The sequence below is a fragment of the Rana temporaria genome, chromosome 10, assembly GCF_905171775.1.
Source record: "Rana temporaria chromosome 10, aRanTem1.1, whole genome shotgun sequence".
In the NCBI taxonomy this organism is placed as follows: Eukaryota; Metazoa; Chordata; class Amphibia; order Anura; family Ranidae; genus Rana; species Rana temporaria.
The window spans coordinates 12,526,173-12,546,906 of NC_053498.1; the positions used below are offsets into that span (position 1 = coordinate 12,526,173).

Sequence of the window (20,734 nt, forward strand, 5' to 3'; positions counted from 1 at the left end):
GTCCAGCCCCATTTACGGACGACTTACGCAAACGGCGTAAATTTTAAAATTTCGACGCGGGAACGACGGCCATACTCAACATTGGTTGCAACTTTACGCCGCGCAAACCAAACGTAAACGTCGTAACTTCACTGCGTCGACCGCGCGTACGTTCGGGAATTCGCGTATCTAGCTAATTTGCATACTCGACTGGGAAAACGACGGAGGCGACACCTAGCGGCTAAAAAAAAATCTGGGCCAGATTCTGGTGCACCTGTGCAAAGCAACTAATCAGCTTCTAACTTAAAATAAGCTTTGACAATAAAACATGGAACAGGATTGGCTACTATGCACAAATAGAGCATACAAATCTCCCCCTGTGGTTTTTGTGGTTTTTGTGGTACATGTCCCACCATCATTAGCTGCTGTAATAGAATCCTGACTCATAGCACAAAAAGCCTTTGGCCCAGATTCAGAAAGCAATTGCGCCCGTGTAACCATAGGTTACACGGCGCAATTGCTGACTTGCTCCGGTGTAACGAGTGCTCCTGATTCAGGAACCTCGTTACACCGGCTGCAGCCTAAAATCTGCGCGGCATAAGGCTCTTATGCCTCGCAGATTTTAGGCTGCATTTTTGCGGGGGCCGCTAGGGGGCGCTCCCATTGTGTATCAGCGTGTAGTATGCAAATTGCATACTACCACTGATTCACAAGCTTGCGCGGGCCCCGCGCAAGCCAGGTACGGAGTTTCCGTACGGCTACTTTTAGCGCAAGGCTGCCCCTTCTAATAGTAGGGGCAGCCAATGCTAAAGTATATCCGCCGCTCCCGCGCCGTGAAATTTGAATTTCACGGCGTTTGCGTAAGTGATTCGCGAATGGTGCTGGACGCCATTCACGTTCACTTTGAAGCAAATGACGTCCTTGCGACGTCATTTGCCGCAATGCACGTCGGGAAAGTTTCCCGACGGAGCATGCGCTGTACGCTCGGCGCGGGAGCGCGCCTAATTTAAATGATTCCCGCGCGCTTACTCCGGGCAAATTTGCCGGCGCGCCCTCGCAGTTCACGGAGCTACTTCTCCGTGAATCGAGGGCAGCGCAAAATATTTGCGCGGGCGCAGGGCAAAATCGTTGCCCTGTGCCCGCGCAAATAAAGCACAAGCTATGCTGAATCTGGGCCACTGTTTCCTCTTTGCCTTTGCTTAGAAAGTGAAATGCCGGGCTCTTTCACACGTCCGTTCCGTTCGTCCGTTTTTTGGACGTCCGTTAACGGACCGCAATGCTTCCCTATGGGCTAGCGTCCGTTAGCGGATGAGCATCCGCTAACGTCCGTTAGCATCCGTCTGCGTTCAGTTCCGTTTTTTTGGACGGAAGAAAACCCTATTTTTCTTCCGTCTAAAAAACGGAACGGACAAAAAACGGACGTTAACGGATGATCCGTTTATCATCTGTTCCGCTAACATCCGTTTTTCTATGTAAAAAGCCCCCAAAAAAAAATGGATGAAAAAACGGATGGAAAAACTGATGCAAAAACTGATGGAAAAACTGATGAAAAACTGATGAAAAACTGATGAAAAACTGACGAAAAACTGATGGAAAAACGGATCAACTGATGAAAAAAAAACTGATCTGAAAAACTGAACGGACGTGTGAAAGAGCCCTTAGAATAGATTAATTTAACACACATTTCCGTTTCTGTGTTGTTACTTTCCGACATTACGTTTGTGTGAAAGACAAAGATGTGGTAATGACAGTTGCAAGTAAATTTAGCTTGACTTGAATGTCCTGATTTCAGTGCTTTGGTTTAGGCCGGATAAGAGCTTTTTAATAGGTCCAGTGTGAAAAGAGATGACAAAATGCAGAATTCCGTACAAATAGGTAGATTCAGTAAGAGTTAGGCCGACTTATTAGTAGATAAGCCGACCTAACTCAGAATCTACGCCGACCTATGTTTAAGTGTATGCTCAAACAGAGATACGCTTAAACATATCTAAGATACGACGGCTTGCGTCGTCCTATCTTAGATTGCAATATTTTGGATGGCCGCTAGGTGGCGCTTCCATTGCGGTCGGCGTAGAATATGTAAATGAGTAGATACGCCGATTCACAAACGTACGCCCGGCCGACGCAGTACTTTTACGCCGTTTACGTTAGAGATAGGCCGCCTAAAGTTAGAGCTTAGCCCTACATGGAATAGTAATGTTAAGTATGGCCGCCGTTCCCGCGCCGAAATTCGAAATTTTTACGTCGTTTGCGTAAGTCGTCCACGAATCGGGATTTACGTCGTTTACGTCCACGTCAAAATCAATAGGCCCGTGCGGCGTACTTAGCCGCAATGCACACTGGGAAATGTAGGCGCCCGGCACATGCGCAGTAAAAAAAAACATCAAAAACGTAAGGTCAAGCACTTACGCGGCGTATCTCGAGATACGTCGGCGTAAGTGCTTTGTGAATCCGGGGCCCTAATGTCCAAAACACAGGGAGCAACTTGGTGAGTTTAAGTGAAAAGTTTTATGTTTAATCCTTGGCCCTAAGCACAGGTACTTTACTCTAATTGCATATTATTCCAGATTGTGTCAACAAATATAGGACCAATAAAAATCAATGGCAGTTCTCCAATGTTGTATAGCTGGGTGAAGTCACCCTGTTTTGCTATACAGCATTTGGTAACTGCCACTGATTATAGCAACACATGCTGAAGTCATGTTGTTTTGCTATATAGCCTTAGGGAAGTGATCCAATTTAATTTGTATACACATAGGTAGATTCAGTAAGAGTTAGGCCGGCTTATCAGTAGATAAGTCGGCCTAACTCAGAATCTACGCCGACCTATGTTTAAGCGTATGCTCAAACAGAGATACGCTTAAACATATCTAAGATACGACGGCTTGCGCCGTCCTATCTTAGGTTGCAATTTTTCGGATGGCCGCTAGGTGGCGCTTCCATTGCGGTCGGCGTAGAATATGTAAATGAGGTGATACGCCGATTCACGAACGTACGCCCGGTCGCCGCAGTCGATTTACGCCGTTTACGTAAGGCTTTAGCAGGCCTAAAGTTATTCCACCTATTCCACCTATGTTAAAGTATGGCCGCCCTTCCCGCCGCGAGATTCAAATTTTTTACGTCGTTTGCGTAAGTCGTCCGCGAATCCGGATTTACGTCGTTTACGCCCACGTCTAAATCAATAGGCCCGTACGGCGTACTTAGCCGCAATGCACACTGGGAAATGTAGGCGCCCGGCGCATGCGCAGTAGCAAAAAAACATCAAAAACGTGAGGTCAAGCCTTATTACCATTAAACACGCCCCCCTCCAACACATTTGACTTAGCTGCCCTTGCGCCTGCCGCATTTACGCTACGCCGCCCTAAGTAAGGAGGCAAGTACTTTGAGAATACAGTACTTGCCTCTCTTACTTAAAGCGGCGTAGCGTAAACACGCTAGGCTACGCCGCCTTACATTTGCGCGCCCGTACCTGAATCTACCTAACAATCTAATATATTGCACAGTTTGCAATATATCAAAATACATATTGCAAGCTAATAAAAATTATTTATGGAACGGAAAAAACACTGCAAGTAAGTACAGTATGTAAAATACTTAATATTTCTGTGCTTTTACCCGCAAATATATAAGTTGGCGATGACTTATTTTTAAAGCTTTGTGAGTTAAGTCTTAAGTCATTTTTAATAAGTGATGTACTTATGCTGATACCAAGCATGCAAAAGGAAAACTGCAGGGGACACACACCAATGTTACTTTTCTGACCTTGAGGATTCCTGCCATGTACCCAAAGTAATAAAGCAGAATACAGTGGAACCTTGGATCGCGAGTAACGCGGTTAACGAGCGTTTCGCAATGTATTTTGAAAAATCCTAACTCGGTTTGCGAGTGTTGTCTCGCAAAACGAGCAGGATTCAGGTCAAAGCGGTGTGCAGTACTGCGTTTGGCCTGAGGTGGGGGGGTGGCAGGGCCGAACGGCGCCGATCGTAGCCATTCGGAAAGACTTGGAAATACTACGTTCCCGAGCCTTTCCGAGGTTAGCCAAGGTCAGTCGAGGTGTCCTTGGGCCTTTCCAGCTGTTTCCGAGGCTCTCTGGCACCCCCCTGCCTTTGGCCACTTGCGGTATTGCATGCCTTTGAAGTCAATGCGGAACAAATTATTTTTGTTTCCATTGACTTCTATGGGGAAACTCACTTTGATATGTGAGTACTTTGGATTACGAGCATTCTCCTGGAACAGATTATGCTCATAATCCGAGGTTCAACTGTAGTTAGAGGACCTAACACCTGTGGAAACCTGTTTTCTTATGGTTACCATTCATCCCTTTTTGCTGGGAACAGTTCCCATTTTGAAGGGTCTAGCAAACAAGTTTCCTTGTTAACATGCTCGGCGAGGAAGTCAATGGTCCAACCTTAACTATGCAGTTGCCATTTAAAAAGCAAATACCTGCATAAGTTATGCACTCCTGACCCCTGCTCTATACATGCTACTTGCACCTGACCCCTGCACTCTTTGCATTGCTTACTCCTGACCCCTTGTCAGAGAACCAACCGTGGAAGAACTGGCAGACCTGTCTTGCACGGACCTACGAGCACAGTGCCCGCGCATACGAGCACAATGCCCGCGCATACAAGCACAAGGCGCATGCGCGCGCATACGGGCAACAACACCATAAATACATTGTTCTTTACTGCGCACGCAATGCAAACGGGACTCCTGGCGTCAGTGCCCTATTTAAAGCTTGTTGCAGCAGTCACCAACTGCTGCATGATCTTCAGCCCTCGATGTGATCCTGAGTTCTTGTTCCTGTTCTCCTTGTATTCCTGTTGACGACCCGGCTTGCCTGACCGGACTTCTCCGTGCAAGACCCCTGGCTTGTCTCTCGGCTTATCCTTGTCCTGTTCCTGTCTGCTGGATCCAGTGTATGACCTCGGCTTGCCTTCTGACCTGTTCCAGTCACTTCCTGCTTCCTGTGTATGACTACCGGCTTGGCTCCTGACTCCGCCCCTGGGTTTCCTGCCAGTCCACCTCATCTACTACTTCCGTGGTAGCCCTCCCTACGTGACTGGAACAGGTCAGAAGGCAAGCCGAGGTCATACACTTGTATAGTGCTACAAATGCAAACTAAATCGCCTCAAGGCGCTATATCCAATGTAGTTGTCTAGCCATGCTTCAGAATAGATGGGTTTTTTTCTGAAGGTCCGATGGTTTTCTTCCATCCGAATGTCTGTACGTAGAGCGTTCCATAACTGTGGTCCTTGGACTGCGAATCTTCGTTCTCCTTTAGATATGTAGAGAAACTTGGGGATGTGGAGGAGGTTCTGATTAGTTGATCGGAGGGCCTGATTTTGGGTGTAGTGTTTTATTTTCTTGCATAAGTATTGTGGCGCGTTTCCTTGTGTGCATTTGTGGGTGAGGCAGAGGGTCTTGAATGTCACCCGATCCTTTATGGCTAGCCAGTGGAGGGTCCTCATAACCAGGGAGATTGGTTCCCATGGTTTTTTACCCGTTATCAGTCTGGCAGCCATGTTCTGGACGACTTGTAAACGAGAAATCTGGTATTTGGGTAGTCCTAGGTAAAGGGAATTTGCGTAGTCGAGTCTGGAATTGATTAGTGTTCCAACTACTACTGCTGTGTCTTCTTCCGGGATGAAGGGGATGAGTCTCCACAGCAAGCGGAGAAGATATATGAGATCCGCTGTTAAAAGAAGGGTTTTGCGCAAAAACTAAACACCATCAGACAAAAAGTGATGGGTGATGATCAATCAAAAAACATAAGCAAGTTGATCAATAAAGAATTAAATAAATGGTGGTAAGTGTCCCGTATATTAAATTGCAGTAAAAACGGTCAAAGGAGAGAACAGAAATGGGGCTGAATGTCCACTATGAGAGATGTATGTAGGTAGCAATGAAAGATTTGATCACATCCGTACTGTAAATGGGCTCCCAGAACTCTCACCTCAATACCAAGTGTCAAAAGCATCCACGATCTCCTTGCATCCTCCAACTCCTTGCAGCCAAAAAATTTTGTTCCACCTGTCACACTCCACTGGTGCTTCTCCAACCTCTCCAGCTGTCCACAGCCTTCTCTCTATGGTGCTAATGCACACCTCCTCGATCAATCCCTAATAGAAACTCTGTTTCAGGGGAGAGGGATGAGAGAGAAAACAGAGCCTCCAATGGTGTAGTATGTAAAAAGCAGGAGGACGTTTATTTAAGGAAAAAAACAGCCAGCGGCGTCCTCAGCGCCTGCTTACGTCACTCCAGGTGTACGTCTGTCCACGGCCAATCCCTACGCGTTACGACACAGTCACGTGTCTTAATCTGGGGAACCACTGACCACCAATCCTATTTGTGCGTCCAAAGACATGTCTGAGTCAAAGATAACTCCGAGGCTTTTTTACTTTAGTGCTTTTACAAAGGTGTGATACAGTAAAACATAGAGGTTTATTAAAAATAAACTATGCACTTACAGGAAGAAGGATAAAAGCATGGCCATAGAAAATATATAAAAGCCAGGCAGCATGCAGACGCCCGTCCACTAGCGATGACGTCAGCGCGTCAACCTCACAACGTACATTTCGTCTCACATAGATGTCATCACTGGGGACATTCAGACAGAGTCCAGATTCCTGAGTACAGTTTCAGTGATAGGAAGGAGGCTGAGGAAATGCTTACTCTAGCTAAGACCGATCATCTCGGCCTAGGCACGGTCACTGGGCGGGAACACAAGGAGGGCTTTCTGCTGATAAAAGATACATTTCTTATGATACTTCATGGCGTGACTCATGTAGACTTAGGGTCAACATTCAATAAAGCTCTGTCTTCTACTGTACACACGTTGTAGTCAAGCTATTTCTCACCAGATGCAGCTGAACTACCAATCTCAACAAGCTCCATCTGGATCCAACAAATAACACAGAGGTATGGGATGTCAAAACCTGTTTAAAGGAACATTGCGTTTGGCTATGAATGGTATCTACATGTGTCACCTAAAACATAATATAACTAGGATTACCATTCATCCTCTGAGTTCCGTGTGTGACGGCTCTCGTCTTTTTCCCTGGAGGTTCTTGTTTTGTATACACTTTTGAAACAATGTTTGAAAAAGCCACAAAAACCGATCCTATCCAGATTGTCTGGATTAAGTATATTTATTTTGGAATGAAAATCCGGAGTCTTAGGATACCTTTACCTGATTTAAGTCAACCTTGGGCCTCTTCCAAGAATTTAAAATGGGGTGTGAAATACAGTACTCGCCTCTGTTTACTTGGTAGCAATTTAAAGGGTAAAGATTCCAGAAGATGAGATAGTAGTGCAAGCAGGGCCGCATTCCAGACAAGGCCAACAAGGCCAGGCCTCGGGGCGGCAGTGGGTGCAGGGGCGGCATTGCGGCTGAGAGGAGAGGACACTTTCACTTTAATTTCCGGAGTTCCCCCCTGTCATGTCACGGATGGAGAGAGGAGAGAAAACAGAGGGAAGAGGAGGTGAGATGGCTCTCAATGTAATTTTCGGCAGCAAAATATATTTTGGACTTTTTAGGTACCGAAGAAAGTTTTTTGGCTACATTATTTAACCCCTTGACCAGGCCATTGTTTGCTATTCAGCACTGCATTACTTTAACCGCTTACGGACCAGCCACCGCAGTTATACTGCGGCAGGCTGGCTCCACTGCACGAACCCTCGTAGCTGTACGTCGGTCGCTTTAAGCGGGCTAGCAGGCGCGCGTACGTCCGCTGCATCGCGGGGATGCCAATGCTCGTGACCAGCGCTTGTGATGACCGCCGCCCGCGAGGCACGAGAGGCAGAACAGGGACGTGTGTGTGTAAACACACACATCCCTGTTCTGTTCAGTGAGGAAATGCAGATCGTGAGTTCCTAATAGCTAGGAACCCACAATCTGTAATTTCCTCTAGTCAGTCCCAGCCACCCCTCAGTTAGAACACACACTACGGAAAAACAATTGACCCCTTGATCGCCCCCTAGTGTTAACCCCATCTCTGCCAGTGACATTTTTATAGCACTGGTCGCTGTATAAATGACAATGGTCCCAAAAATGTGTGAAAAGTGTCCGATGTGTCCACCATAATGTCGCAGTCCCAATAAAAATTGCAGATCGCCGCCATTACTAGTAAAAAATTATAATAATAACAATTCTATAAATCTATCTCCTATTTTGTAGACGCTATAACTTTTGCTCAAACTTATCAATATACGCATATTTTTATTACCAAAAATAAGTAGAAGAATATATATAGGCTTAAACTGAGAAAAAATTCACTTTTAAAAAAAAAAAACTATTTTGTTGTTCACAAACATTGGGGATTTTACCACTCTGTCCATCTGTATACGCCATCTGTGTCCCTGTCCGCCACCAATTGAAAGGGTAACCAAGAAAAAAACTCCTAAAACTCCTAATTTGCATACCCGACGCTGGTTTACGACGCAAACTCCCCCCAGCGGCGGCCGCGGTATTGCATCCTAAGATCCGACAGTGTAAAACAATTACACCTGTCAGATCTTAGGGCTATCTATGAATCAGTCGCATAGATACTCTGAGAGATACGACGGAGTATCTGAGATACTCCGTCGTATCTCCCTTGTGAATCTGGCCCTGAATCATTAGTAAGACCTCATCTGGAATATGCAGCTCAGTTTTGGGCACCAGTTCTCAAAAAGGATATCGGGGAACTGGAGAAAGGGCAGCGAAGAGCAACCAAACTGATAAGAGGCATGGAGGAGCTCAGCTATGAGAAAAGATTAGAGGAAATGAATCTATTCTCTCTTGAGGAGAATAAGGGGGGATACAGTCAACATGTACAAATATATGAGGTCCATATAGTGAACTTGGTGGCGAGTTGTTCACGGTCATTACAGAGGACAAGGGGGCACTCTTTATGTCTAGAGGAAAAAAGATTTTATCTCCAAATACGGAAAGGTTTCTTCACAGTAAGAGCTGTGAAAATGTGGAATAGACTCCCTGCAGAGGTGGAAAGGTCTGGATACTTTCCTAGGTGTACATAATATAACTGGGTACTAACATTTATAGGTAAAGTTGATCCGGGGGAAATCCGATTGCCTCTCGGGGGATCAGGAAGGAATTTTTTCCCCTGCTGTAGAAAATTGGATCATGCTCTGCTGGGGTTTTTCGCCTTCCTCTGGATCAACTGTGGGTATAGAATTGGGTATGTTGGATTATACGATATTTTTTATTTTATTTACTTTATGGTCGAACTGGATGGGCTTGTGTCTTTTTTCAACCTGACTTACTATGTAAAAGGTGAGGTGGGGGTTGAGGTTTCTCTTGTGAAAAGGAAGGGGAAGGGGGTGGACTGGTGAACTAAGGACTCTGATGTGAAAGGGGCGGATTGGATGACTGAGTACTCTGATGTGAAAGAGGGGATAGAGGACTCTGATGTGAAAGGGGAAGGGACTGAGGACTCTGATGTCAAAGGGGGGGGATTGAAGACTCTGAGATGAACCGGGGCGACTGAGGACATCATTATACCAAAGGGTGCAATGGAAAAAAAAGGCTGAGAAACTTTGCATTATATTTTGAGACTAGAACTAGGATGACGACCCCAGTGGCAGCTTCACAAGGTTTTTCTTTTCTTTTTTTCTTTCTTTCTTCAAACACTGCGTCCAAAATGAATTAAAAAAAATGGCCATAAATAGCTTTCACATTAGACATTTTTATTTCACATTTTTATGTCTAGCCTGTAGTTCTGCAATAAATTCATGTCTGTTTATCTTGCCTTCATGTCATACCACAAGATAGAACTTCTTGTTGAAAAAATATTTGATTGAAGTTGTTCTGTGTCCTCGCAGGTTTCGCCCTGGAGTGTGAAGTGTGTTTCGGAATAAATTCCAACACCTGTAGCGGCCACTACGAGACCTGCAAATCTGACCAGGACCGATGTATTGTGACTCTCACAGAGATGTCGATGACTGACGGTGAAAGTAATTCATTCTTTTATTAAGTGGGAGTTGGGATTGTCTCCGTATAAAAAAGAAAAATGGAGGAGGTAAAAGTCATGATAGGACAGCTCTATCCCTCAGACTTAAAGGATTAGTCCACCAAATTGTGAAATGTCAATAATAGGTTGGGCCTAGCAGGGTGAGTCAGATTCTTATATCGTAGGGTAGGGGAAAGGTGTGAAGTGATGGATCTCTTCAACCAGTAGATGTTCTTCATCAGGTCTGAAGCAGTGTAGAGGAATAATAGAGTGGGAGATGGGATTGTCTTAGTATAAAAAAAAAAACGGAGGAGGTAAAAGTCATAATAGGACAGCTCTATCCCTCAGACTTAAAGGATTAGTCCACCAAATTGTGAAATGTTAGTAATAGGTTGGGCCTGGCAGGGTGAGTCGGATTCTTATATCATAGGGTAGGGGAAAGGTGTGGAGTGATGGATCTCTTCAACCAGTAGATGTTCTTCATCAGGTCTGAAGCAGTGTAGAGGAATAGTAGAGTGGGAGATGGGATTGTCTTAGTATAAAAAAAAAACGGAGGAGGTAAAAGTCATAATAGGACAGCTCTATCCCTCAGACTTAAAGGATTAGTCCACCAAATTGTGAAATGTTAGTAATAGGTTGGGCCTGGCAGGGTGAGTCGGATTCTTATATCATAGGGTAGGGGAAAGGTGTGGAGTGATGGATCTCTTCAACCAGTAGATGTTCTTCATCAGGTCTGAAGCAGTGTAGAGGAATAGTAGAGTGGGAGATGGGATTGTCTTAGTATAAAAGAAAAAACGCAGGAGGTAAAAGTCATGATAGGACAGCTCTATCCCTCAGACTTAGGCCTCGTACACATGATAGGATCGCCAGAGGAGAACGGTCTGAAGGACCGTTTTCATCAATCTAAACCGATCGTTTGTAGGCCCCATAGGTTCTTTAACCTTCGGTCAAAAAAATGAGAACTTGCTTTAAAATTTAACCGATGGACGAATAACCGATAGGTCAAAACCTATCGTTAGTACGCAAAACCATCGGTTAAAAACCCGCGCATGCTCTGAATCAAGTCGACGCATGCTTGGAAGCATTGAACTTTGTTTTTTTCAGCACGTCGTTGTGTTTTACGTCACCGTGTTCTGACGCGATCGTTTTTTTAACTGATGGTGTGTAGGCACGACGGACCATCAGTCAGCTTCATCGGTTAACCTAAGACAACGCTCCTTCAGACCGTTGTCCTCTGGCTATCCTATCGTGTGTACAAGGCCTTAAAGCATTAGTCCACCAAATTGGGAAATGTTAGTAATAGGTTGGGCCTGGCAGGGTGAGTCAGCTTCTTATATCGTAGGGTAGGGGAAAGGTGTGGAGTGATGGATCTCTTCAACCAGTAGATGTTCTTCATCGGGTCTGAAGCAGTGTAGAGGAATAGTAGAGTTAAGGCCCATACACATGATCTGACTTTTTGACAACAAACCTCCGACAGACCTGTTTTTGCAAACAATCCGGCCGTGTGTACACTCCATCGGACAAATTATTTTGCTTTTTCATTGGACAAATGTTCACTGTGTGAACGGACAAACGTTCCGGCAACAAATGTGTGATGGTGCAAAGTTCTATCGTGTGTACACAAGTCCATCGGACTAAAGTCCAAAGTACAAACACATATGCTCAGAACCAATGCTACAGATCAGACAACAATAGCAGAAGTTGCCCAAAGGGTGGCGGTAAAGAGCAGAAAAATCACGTAGTATGTCTATTACATTACTACGTTAGTGTATGTTGGCTGAAAAAGTCCTGCCGTGTGTATGCATACCAAGTTCACGGACAACGCCCTTTCGGAGGAAAATCCACGTAAAAGTCAGTTGGACGTCCGATCGTGTGTATGAGACTTTAGAATGATCCTCCTTATGCAGCTCTCCCAAGAGTGGTGGCACAAGGTTGGCCCTTTGCTCGTGTAGGGACTACAAGGAGGAAAGCGCCAAAAGCAGAACGTAAAAAGTCCAGATTTAAACTTCAGATTCTGGTATTATAAAAGTCCAACAGATTTCGAAGGCTCAGAGGATCTCCATTCATCAGGGCTTGGTACTGCTAAATGAAGCATGTACTGGACTGATTAAGTTGGATGGGCCCTAAAAGATAATGCCCATCAAGCCTTAACCAGTTCGACAGTTCCAAGCCCCAAAAAAGGGGGACCCTTAAAAAGCATCGGATTTTTAATTATACACGAGTCTGATTAAAACAAAATCTGTATTTTACACTTTGTTTTAGGCACTTTGGGCCAGATCCACAAAAGGGATACGACGGCGTATCTGCTGATACGCCGTCGTATCCCTGTTTCTATCTATGCGACTGATCCACAGTATCAGTTACGCATAGATAGGCAGAAGATCCGACAGGTGTAATAGTTTTACACTGTCGGATCTTGGGATGCAGTACCGCGGCCGCCGCTGGGGGGAGTTCTCGTCGTAAACCAGCGTCAGGTATGCAAATTAGCACTTACGGAGATCCACAAAGCTTTTTCCCTTCGTTAAGTCGCCGTAAGTGTTAGTTTGCCTTTCGCAAAGATAGGGTACCTTTTACAAAGTGTAAAGTTAGTACACCATGTAAAAGTGTACCCGTCTTTCCCGCGTCGCTGTCCAATTTTTTATTTTTTTTTAAATTTCCCGGCGCAACTCTTTTTTTCCCGACGCAACTTTTTTTTACCCGTCGCGATTCACAAAACCTTGGCGCATCATAACTTCGCGCAAAGCACGTCAGGAAATTTGCGTCGGGAGCATGCGCAGTACGTCCGGCGCGGGAGCGCGCCTAATTTAAATGGGACTCGCCCCATTTGAATTGGCCCGCCTTGCGCCGGCCGGATTTAGGATACACCGCCGCAAATTTCCAGGTAAGTGCTTTGTGGATCGGGCACTTACTTGGAAAAATTGCGGCGGTGTAACTTAAATCGGAAAAGTTAAGTTGCGTCCGGGCTACGTGAATCTGGCCCTTTACTCCTTGCACATCCAGTCCATGACTTCTTATATGTCTTAAATACTCCAAAAGTGAGATCTCCCTGCCATAGTTCCCAACTCTGTTCCTGTTCAACTGGAAGTTGTGGGCGCTCCTGTGCACCTTTGTGTGCCCCTGCTCTTCCTGTTACATTCTCCATATAGAAAAAACCCCTAGGGTGATGGTGAATAATGAACACAGCTGGTGTGCATAACCAAGAACTTAGCACAGGGGTGGTGGAAACTCCTCAAAGTGGGCACAACAGGTATGCAGACCTGGGAACTCAGCAGATAGATGGTGGGAACCCCTCGTAATGAGCACAGCGGGTGTGCAGACCCACATGGATGGTGAAACTCCTCTCCCACACCCCCCAATAATGGACACAGCAAGTATGCAGACCCAAGAACTTAGCACAGGGATGGTGGAAAACTCTCCTAATGGGCACCTGAGAATTTAACACAGGGATGGTGAGAAGGCCACATAGCGGGCACAACAGGTGTGCAGACCCAAAAACGTAGCACAGGGAAAGTGGGATCCCTCTTAATGGGCACAGCAGGTGTACAGACCCGGAAACTCAATGCAGGGATGGTGGGACCACAACATAATTGGCACAGCAGGTATACAGACCTGGGAACTCAGCACAGGGATAGTGAGACCACCTCATAATGGGCACAGCAGGTGTACAGTCCTGGGAACTCAGAGCAGGGATGATGGGACCCCTCATAATGGGCACACCAGGTGTTCAGACCTGGGAACTCAGTGCAGGGATGGTGGGATCCCTCATAATGGGCACACCAGGTGTACAGACCTGGGAACTCAGTGTAGGGATGGTGGGATTCCTCATAATGGGCTCAGCAGGTGTACAGACCTGGGAACTTAACACAGGGATGGTGGGAACCCCTCAAAATGGTCTCAGCAGGTGTACAGACCTGAGAACTCAGTGCAGGGATGCTGGGACCCCTCATAATGGGCACACCAGGTGTACAGACCTGGGAACTCAGAGCAGGGATGATGGGACCCCTCATAATGGGCACACCAGGTGTTCAGACCTGGGAACTCAGTGCAGGGATGGTGGGACTCCTCATAATGGGCACACCAGGTGTTCAGACCTGGGAACTCAGTGCAGGGATAGTGGGACCCCTCATAATGGGCACAGCAGGTGTACAGACCTGGGAACTCAGTGCAGGGATGGTGGGACCCCTCATAATGGGCACAGCAGGTGTACAGACCTGGGAACTCGGCACAGGGATGGTGGGACCACTTCATAATGGGCTTATAGTTCCACTTTAACAGTTTGTGTTGTTTTTTGCAGACACTTACAAAAGTGCCGAGCTGGAAAAGTCTTGTGCCAGCTCCTATGACTGCACACACCCGGCTACCTTAAACGCCAAAGACTTCAAAGTAAGAGTGACAAGAAAATGCTGCGATAAGGATTTCTGCAACAACGACACTATCACCTGTAAGTCGTTCTCTAGATACAATTTATATGACTTTTATTATTTTATAAATGTTAAAATCTTGCAAACATCTCATTTGAGCAGCTGTGTTTATTTTAATGCATGCTATGTGTTCTATCCATCAGTGACCCCTCCCCCGAGGTACAGAATGCCTTGATCTGCGGGGCCCCTGTACAGCTGTAATGTGCAATGACTGAGTGCATAGAACCTGATAGTATTTGCATTTACAGCTGGACGCTATCCTCCATCCATGCGCCAGGTGGCATGGGTCTGTGTCAGACATTTGTTGTGTGGTTGTGCATACTTTACCACATTTTGGCAGTATTGAAGATACACAGGGCTAGATTCAGGTAGCCGGGCTCATTGTTACGGCGTCGTAGCGTATCGTATTTACGCTACGCCGCCATAAATCAGAGAGGCAAGTGCTGTATTCACAAAGCACTTGCCTCCTAAGTTACGGCAGCGTAGCTTAAATGGGGCTGGCGTAAGCGCGCCTAATTCAAATGAGTATGAGGGGGGCGTGTTTTATGTCAATGGATGGTGACCCGACATGATTGACGTTTTTTACGAACGGCGCATGCGCCGTCCGTGTACATATCCCAGTGTGCATTGCTCCAAAGTACGCTGCAAGGACGTATTGGTTTCGACGTGAACGTAAATTACGTCCAGCCCTATTCGCGAACGACTTACGCAAACGACGTAAAAAATTCAAAATTTGACGCGGGAACGACGTCCATTCTTAACATTGCGTACGCCTCATAGAAGCAGGAGCAACGTTACGCCGGAAAAGCCTTACGCAAACGACGTAAAACAATTCCGCCGGGCGCACGTACGTTTGTGAATCGGCGTATCTAGGTCATTTGCATATTCTACGCCGAAAACGACGGAAGCGCCACCTAGCAGCCAGCATAACTATGCACCCTAAGATACGACGGCGTATGAGACTTACATCAGTCGCATCTTAGCCTAATTTCGGCGTATCTTGCTTTCTGAATACAGAAAGAAGTTACGCCGGCGCAGCTTTGAATTTACGCGGCGTATCTATAGATACGCCGGCGTAAATCAATGCTGAATCTAGCCCCTAATCTATAACATCTATGTGCAACATATGCAGCAGGAGCTGTGTTTTTGTATCGTAACTCCATATCTGATTGGCGGTTGGGACGGTAGGACTAGTTTGGATATATCTTTCCACATTCTATATGATCATAGCACAACGAATTAATGTTCATTTAATTGAGACCCATGGTCCTGAGGAAGCGGGGGGGACCCTGCGAAACACGTTGAACTTTAGCTGGTGATCCCTTGGGACCCATTAACATTAATTTAAAGCTCTATATTGTTTCCAGACATGGACTTCATATTGAAATTATTGAGCTTTTAAGGTTCTTAAACCTGCATATTTTAAAGGTGTTACAATAAAGCTACATCATTTTATTTAAATCCTTTGGTGTCTGTATATTCTATTGTTGGAGGTATATATATCTAAAGTCTCAATGCATCCTTCATTCTGTATTTGCATTCAAAGGGGTTGTAAAGGTTCGTTTTATTTTTTATTTTTTTCTAAATAGGTTTCTTTAACCACTTAACCATATTGCTGCCCAAAGACCAGAGCACTTTTTGCGATTCGGTACTACGTTGCTTTAACTGACAATTGCGCGGTCGTGCGACGTGGCTCCCAAACAAAATTGGCGTCCTTTTTCCCCCACAAATAGAGCTTTCTTTTGGTGGTATTTGATCACCTCTGCGGTTTTTATTTTTTGCGCTATAAACAAAAATAGAGCGACAATTTTGAAAAAAATTCAATATTTTTTACTTTTTGCTATAATAAATATCCCCCAAAAATATATAAAAAAATATATTTTCCTCAGTTTAGGCCGATACGTATTCTTCTACCTATTTTTGGTAAAAAAAATCGCAATAAGCGTTTATCGGTTGGTTTGTGCAAAATTTATAGCGTTTACAAAATAGGGGATAGTTTTATTGCATTTTTATAAAAAAAATTTTTTTTACTACTAATGCCGGCGATACGCGATTTTTTTCGTGACTGCGACATTATGGCGGACACATCGGACAATTTTGACACATTTTTGGGACCATTGTCATTTTCACAGCAGAAAATGCATTTAAATTGCATTCTTTATTGTGAAAATGACAGTTGCAGTTTGGGAGTTAAACACAGGGGGCGCTGTAACATTTAGTGTTCACTTTGTGTGTGTTTACAACTGTAGGGGGGTGTGGCTGTAGGACTGACATCATCGATAGAGTCTCCCTAATAAAAGGGATCACTCGATCGATGCACCGCCATAGTGAAGCAAGGGGAAAGCCGTGTTTACATACGGCTCTCCCCGTTCTTCAGCTCCGGGGAGCGATCGCGACGGGGCGGCTATAATCCGTCGTCCCGGATCGCTCCCCGAGGCTTACCGACCGCCGCATGTACCGGGATCGGACCCCCGACCCACGTCAAGCAGAGGATGTATAGGTACGTGCATGTGCCTGTACATGCCATTCTGCTGACGTATATTTACATGAGGAGGTCGGCAAGTGGTTAAGCTAGTGCATTGTTTGTTCTCTTACCTTTTCCTTCAATTTCCTTTGTAAATGTTTTTATTCTTTGTCTGAATCTCTCACTTCCTGTTCCTCCTCAGTAAGCTGTTCTGGCTGACAAACCCCCAGCCAGATGATGGGGGCAAGCTTACTGAGGATAAACAGGAAGTGAGAAATTCAGACAAAGAATAAAAACATTTAGAAGGGAAATGAAAGGAAAAGGTAAGTGAACCAACAATGCACTAGCTTAACCACTTAAGGACCTTGCCTGTTTTTTCAGATTTGGTGTTTACAAGATTAAAACAGTTTTTTTTTTTTTGCTAGAAAATTACCTAAAAACCCCAAACATTATATATATATTTTTTCTAACACCCTAAAGAATAAAATGGCGGTCATGGCAATACGTTTTGTCACACTGTATTTGCGCAGCGGTCTTACAAGCACACTTTTTTTGGAAAAAAATCACTTTTTTTAATAAAAAAATAAGACAACAGTAAAGTTAGCCCAATTTTTTTTTATATTGTGAAAGATAAGGTTACGCCGAGTAAAATGATACCCAACATGTCACGCTTCAAAATTGCGCCCGCTCGTGGAATGGCGTGAAACTTTTACCCTTAAAAATTTTCATAGGCGACGTTTAAAAAGATCTATAGGTTGCATCTTTTGAGTAACAGAGGAGGTCTAGTGCTAGAATTTTTGCTCTCGTTCTAATGATCGCGGTGATAGCTCACATGTGTGGTTTGAACACCGTTTTCATATGCGGGCGCTACTCATTTATGCGTTCGCTTCTGCGTGCGAGCTCGTCGAGACGGGGTGCTTTAAAAAAAATAATAATAATTTTCTTATGTATTTATTTTATAAATTTTTACACAAAAAAATAAAATGGGTCACTTTTATTCCTATTACAAGGAATGTAAACATCCCTTGTAACAGAAAAAAGAAAAAAGCATGACAGGTCCTCTTAAATATGAGATCTGGGGTCAAAAAGACCTCACATCTCATATTTAGACTAAAATGCAAAAAATAAAATTTGTCATTTGGAAAAAATGACAACAATAAAATATGCCTTTAAGAAGCATGGGCGGAAGCGACCCGGTCCAAAGCTCCGTGACCGCGGCCGCGGGACCCGCGGACCCGATCGCCGCTGGAGTCCCGCAATTGGTCCCCAGAGCTGAAGAACGGGGAGAGGCGTGTGTAAACACACCTTCCCCGTTCTTCACTGTGGCGCTGTCATTGATCGTGTGTTCCCTTTTATAGGGAGACACAATCAATGATGTCACACGTCCAGCCCCGCCCCAGTTAGAAACACATATGAGGTCACACTTAACCCCTTCAGCGCCCCCTAGTGGTTAACTCCCAAACTGCAATTGTCATTTTTTCACAGTAAACAATGCATTTTTATAGCATTTTTTGCTGTGAAAATGACAATGGTCCCAAAAATGTGTCAAAATTGTCCGATGTGTCCGCCATAATGTCGCAGTCATGAAAAAAATCGCTGATCGCCGCCAGTAGTACTAAAACATTTTTTCTTTATAAAAATGCAATAAAACTATCCCCTATTTTGTAAACGCTATCAATTTTGCGCAAACCAATCAATAAACGCTTATTGCGATTTTTTTCAAAAATAGGTAGAAGAATACGTATCGGCCTAAACTGAGGGAAAAAAAATGTTTTTTTTATATATTTTTGGGGGATATTTATTATAGCAAAAAGTAAAAAACATTGCATTTCTTTTCAAAAATGTCGCTATATTTTTGTTTATAGCGCAAAAAATAAAAACCGTAGAGGTGATCAAATACCACCAAAAGAAAGCTCTATTTGTGGGAAAAAAAGGACGCCAATTTTGTTTGGGAGCCACGCCGCACGACCGCGCAATTGTCAGTTAAAGCGACGCAGTGCCGAATCGCAAAAACTGGCCGGTTCCTTTACCTGCATTTTGGTCCGGATCTTAAGTGGTAAAAGGACTGCTCACTGAAAAGATGGATATCTTGGTTGTGGCAGCGGCTGCTGCCGTTACCGAGATATCCATCTTTAAAAAAATGACGTATATATACAGTGAGCGGTCCTTAGGATCCTATTTAGAAAATAAAAAACAAACCTTTACAACCCCTTAAGTATTCACTTTTGCTAGTTTACACTTATTCCTAACTAGGGTTGTCCCGATACCACTTTTTTAGGACCGAGTACAAGTACCGATACTTTTTTTCAAGTAGTCGCCGATACCGAATACCGATACTTTTTTTAAATGTGTCCCCAAATGCAGCCATGTCCCCCACATATGCAGCCATGTCCCCCCAGCCATGTCCCCCACATATGCAGCCATGTCCCTCTAGCCATGTCCCTCACATATGCAGCCATGTCCCTCTAGCCATGTCCCTCACATATGCAGCCATGTCCCTCTAGCCATGTCCCTCACATATGCAGCCATGTCCCTCTAGCCATGTCCCTCACATATGCAGCCATGTCCCTCTAGCCATGTCCCTCACATATGCAGCCATGTCCCTCTAGCCATGTCCCTCTAGCCATGTACCTCACATATGCAGCCATGTCCCTCTAGCCATGTCCCTCACATATGCAGCCATGTCCCTCCAGCCATTTCTCCCATTCCAAGCCGCCGCATGGAGAAAATTACAGCATTCATTTGAATAGCTGTTTTGCCCGCGCGTATAGACACTCCCCCTTGCTCGGCATTGGACAGATCACGATCACCCATCCAATCCCGAGCAAGGGGGAGTGTCTATACGCGCGGGAACACTACAGCTATTCAAATGAAAGTTGTGATGTTCCCGCACGCCGTTTAACCAATGCGGCGGCTTTCGATGCGGCGGCTTTCGATGCGGCGGCGCGATGCGGCGGGGGGGAAGTATTCTATTTAGGTATCGGGGGTATTTGCGCGAGTACGAGTACTCACGCAAATACTTGGTATTGGTCCCGATACCGATACTGGTATCGGTATCTGGACAACCCTATTCCTAACAATCTCGGGTGTAACTGATTGTCTATAAACATCTTCTCTGTACCACACATATTCATATCTAACTCATAAAATATGTCTCTGGCTGGGAAATCAATCTTTTTCATTGGAGCCAAATTAGAAACACATTTTCATGTTTGGATTTCGGTCCAAATATGGAATTTTTTGTGTGAACAGTTTTTTTCGTAAACTAAAAGTCGGATCCTCTCCAAACGCACCAATTCAGTTTAAAGGCAAACGCCAAGCCCCAGTAACCACTTAAGCCCCCCGGCCCATTTGGCTACCAAATGATCAGGATACATTTTGCGATTCGGCACTGCGTCGCTTTAACTGACAATTGCGCGGTCGTGCGACGTGGCTCCCGAACAAAATTGGCGTCCTTTTCCCCCACAAATAGAGCTTTCTTTTGGTGGTATTTGATCACCTCTGCGGTTTTTATTTTTTGCGCTATAAACAAAAATAGAGCGACAATTTTGAAAAAAATCCAATATTTTTTACTCTTTGCTATAACAAAAATCCCCAAAAAAACATTTTTTTCCTACAGTTTAGGCCGATACGTATTCTTCTACATATTTTTGGTAAAAAAAAAAAAAAAAAAAAATCGAAATAAGCGTGTAATTAATTGGTTTGCACAAAATCGTCTACAAAATAGGGGGTAGTTTTACAGCATTTTTATTATAATTTTTTTTTCTACTTGTTATGGCAGCAATCTGCGAATTTTATCATGACTGCGACATTATGGCGGACACATCGTACACTTTTGGCGCTATTTTGGGACCATTCACATTTATACATCGATCAGTTCTATAAATATGCACTTATTACTGTATAAATGTGACTGG

General features: G+C 44.7%; 1 protein-coding gene across 1 annotated transcript in view; it reads left to right on the top strand.

The window, feature by feature from the left end:
- LOC120916333 (phospholipase A2 inhibitor and Ly6/PLAUR domain-containing protein-like) overlaps positions 1–20,734 on the top strand; it is a 49,445-nt gene that overhangs the window by 13,269 nt on the left and 15,442 nt on the right. The window contains exons 2-3 of the mRNA XM_040327240.1: positions 9,805–9,936; positions 14,227–14,373. Of these exons, the coding sequence (XP_040183174.1) occupies positions 9,805–9,936; positions 14,227–14,373 (279 nt within the window). The remainder of the gene's footprint in view (positions 1–9,804; positions 9,937–14,226; positions 14,374–20,734) is intronic.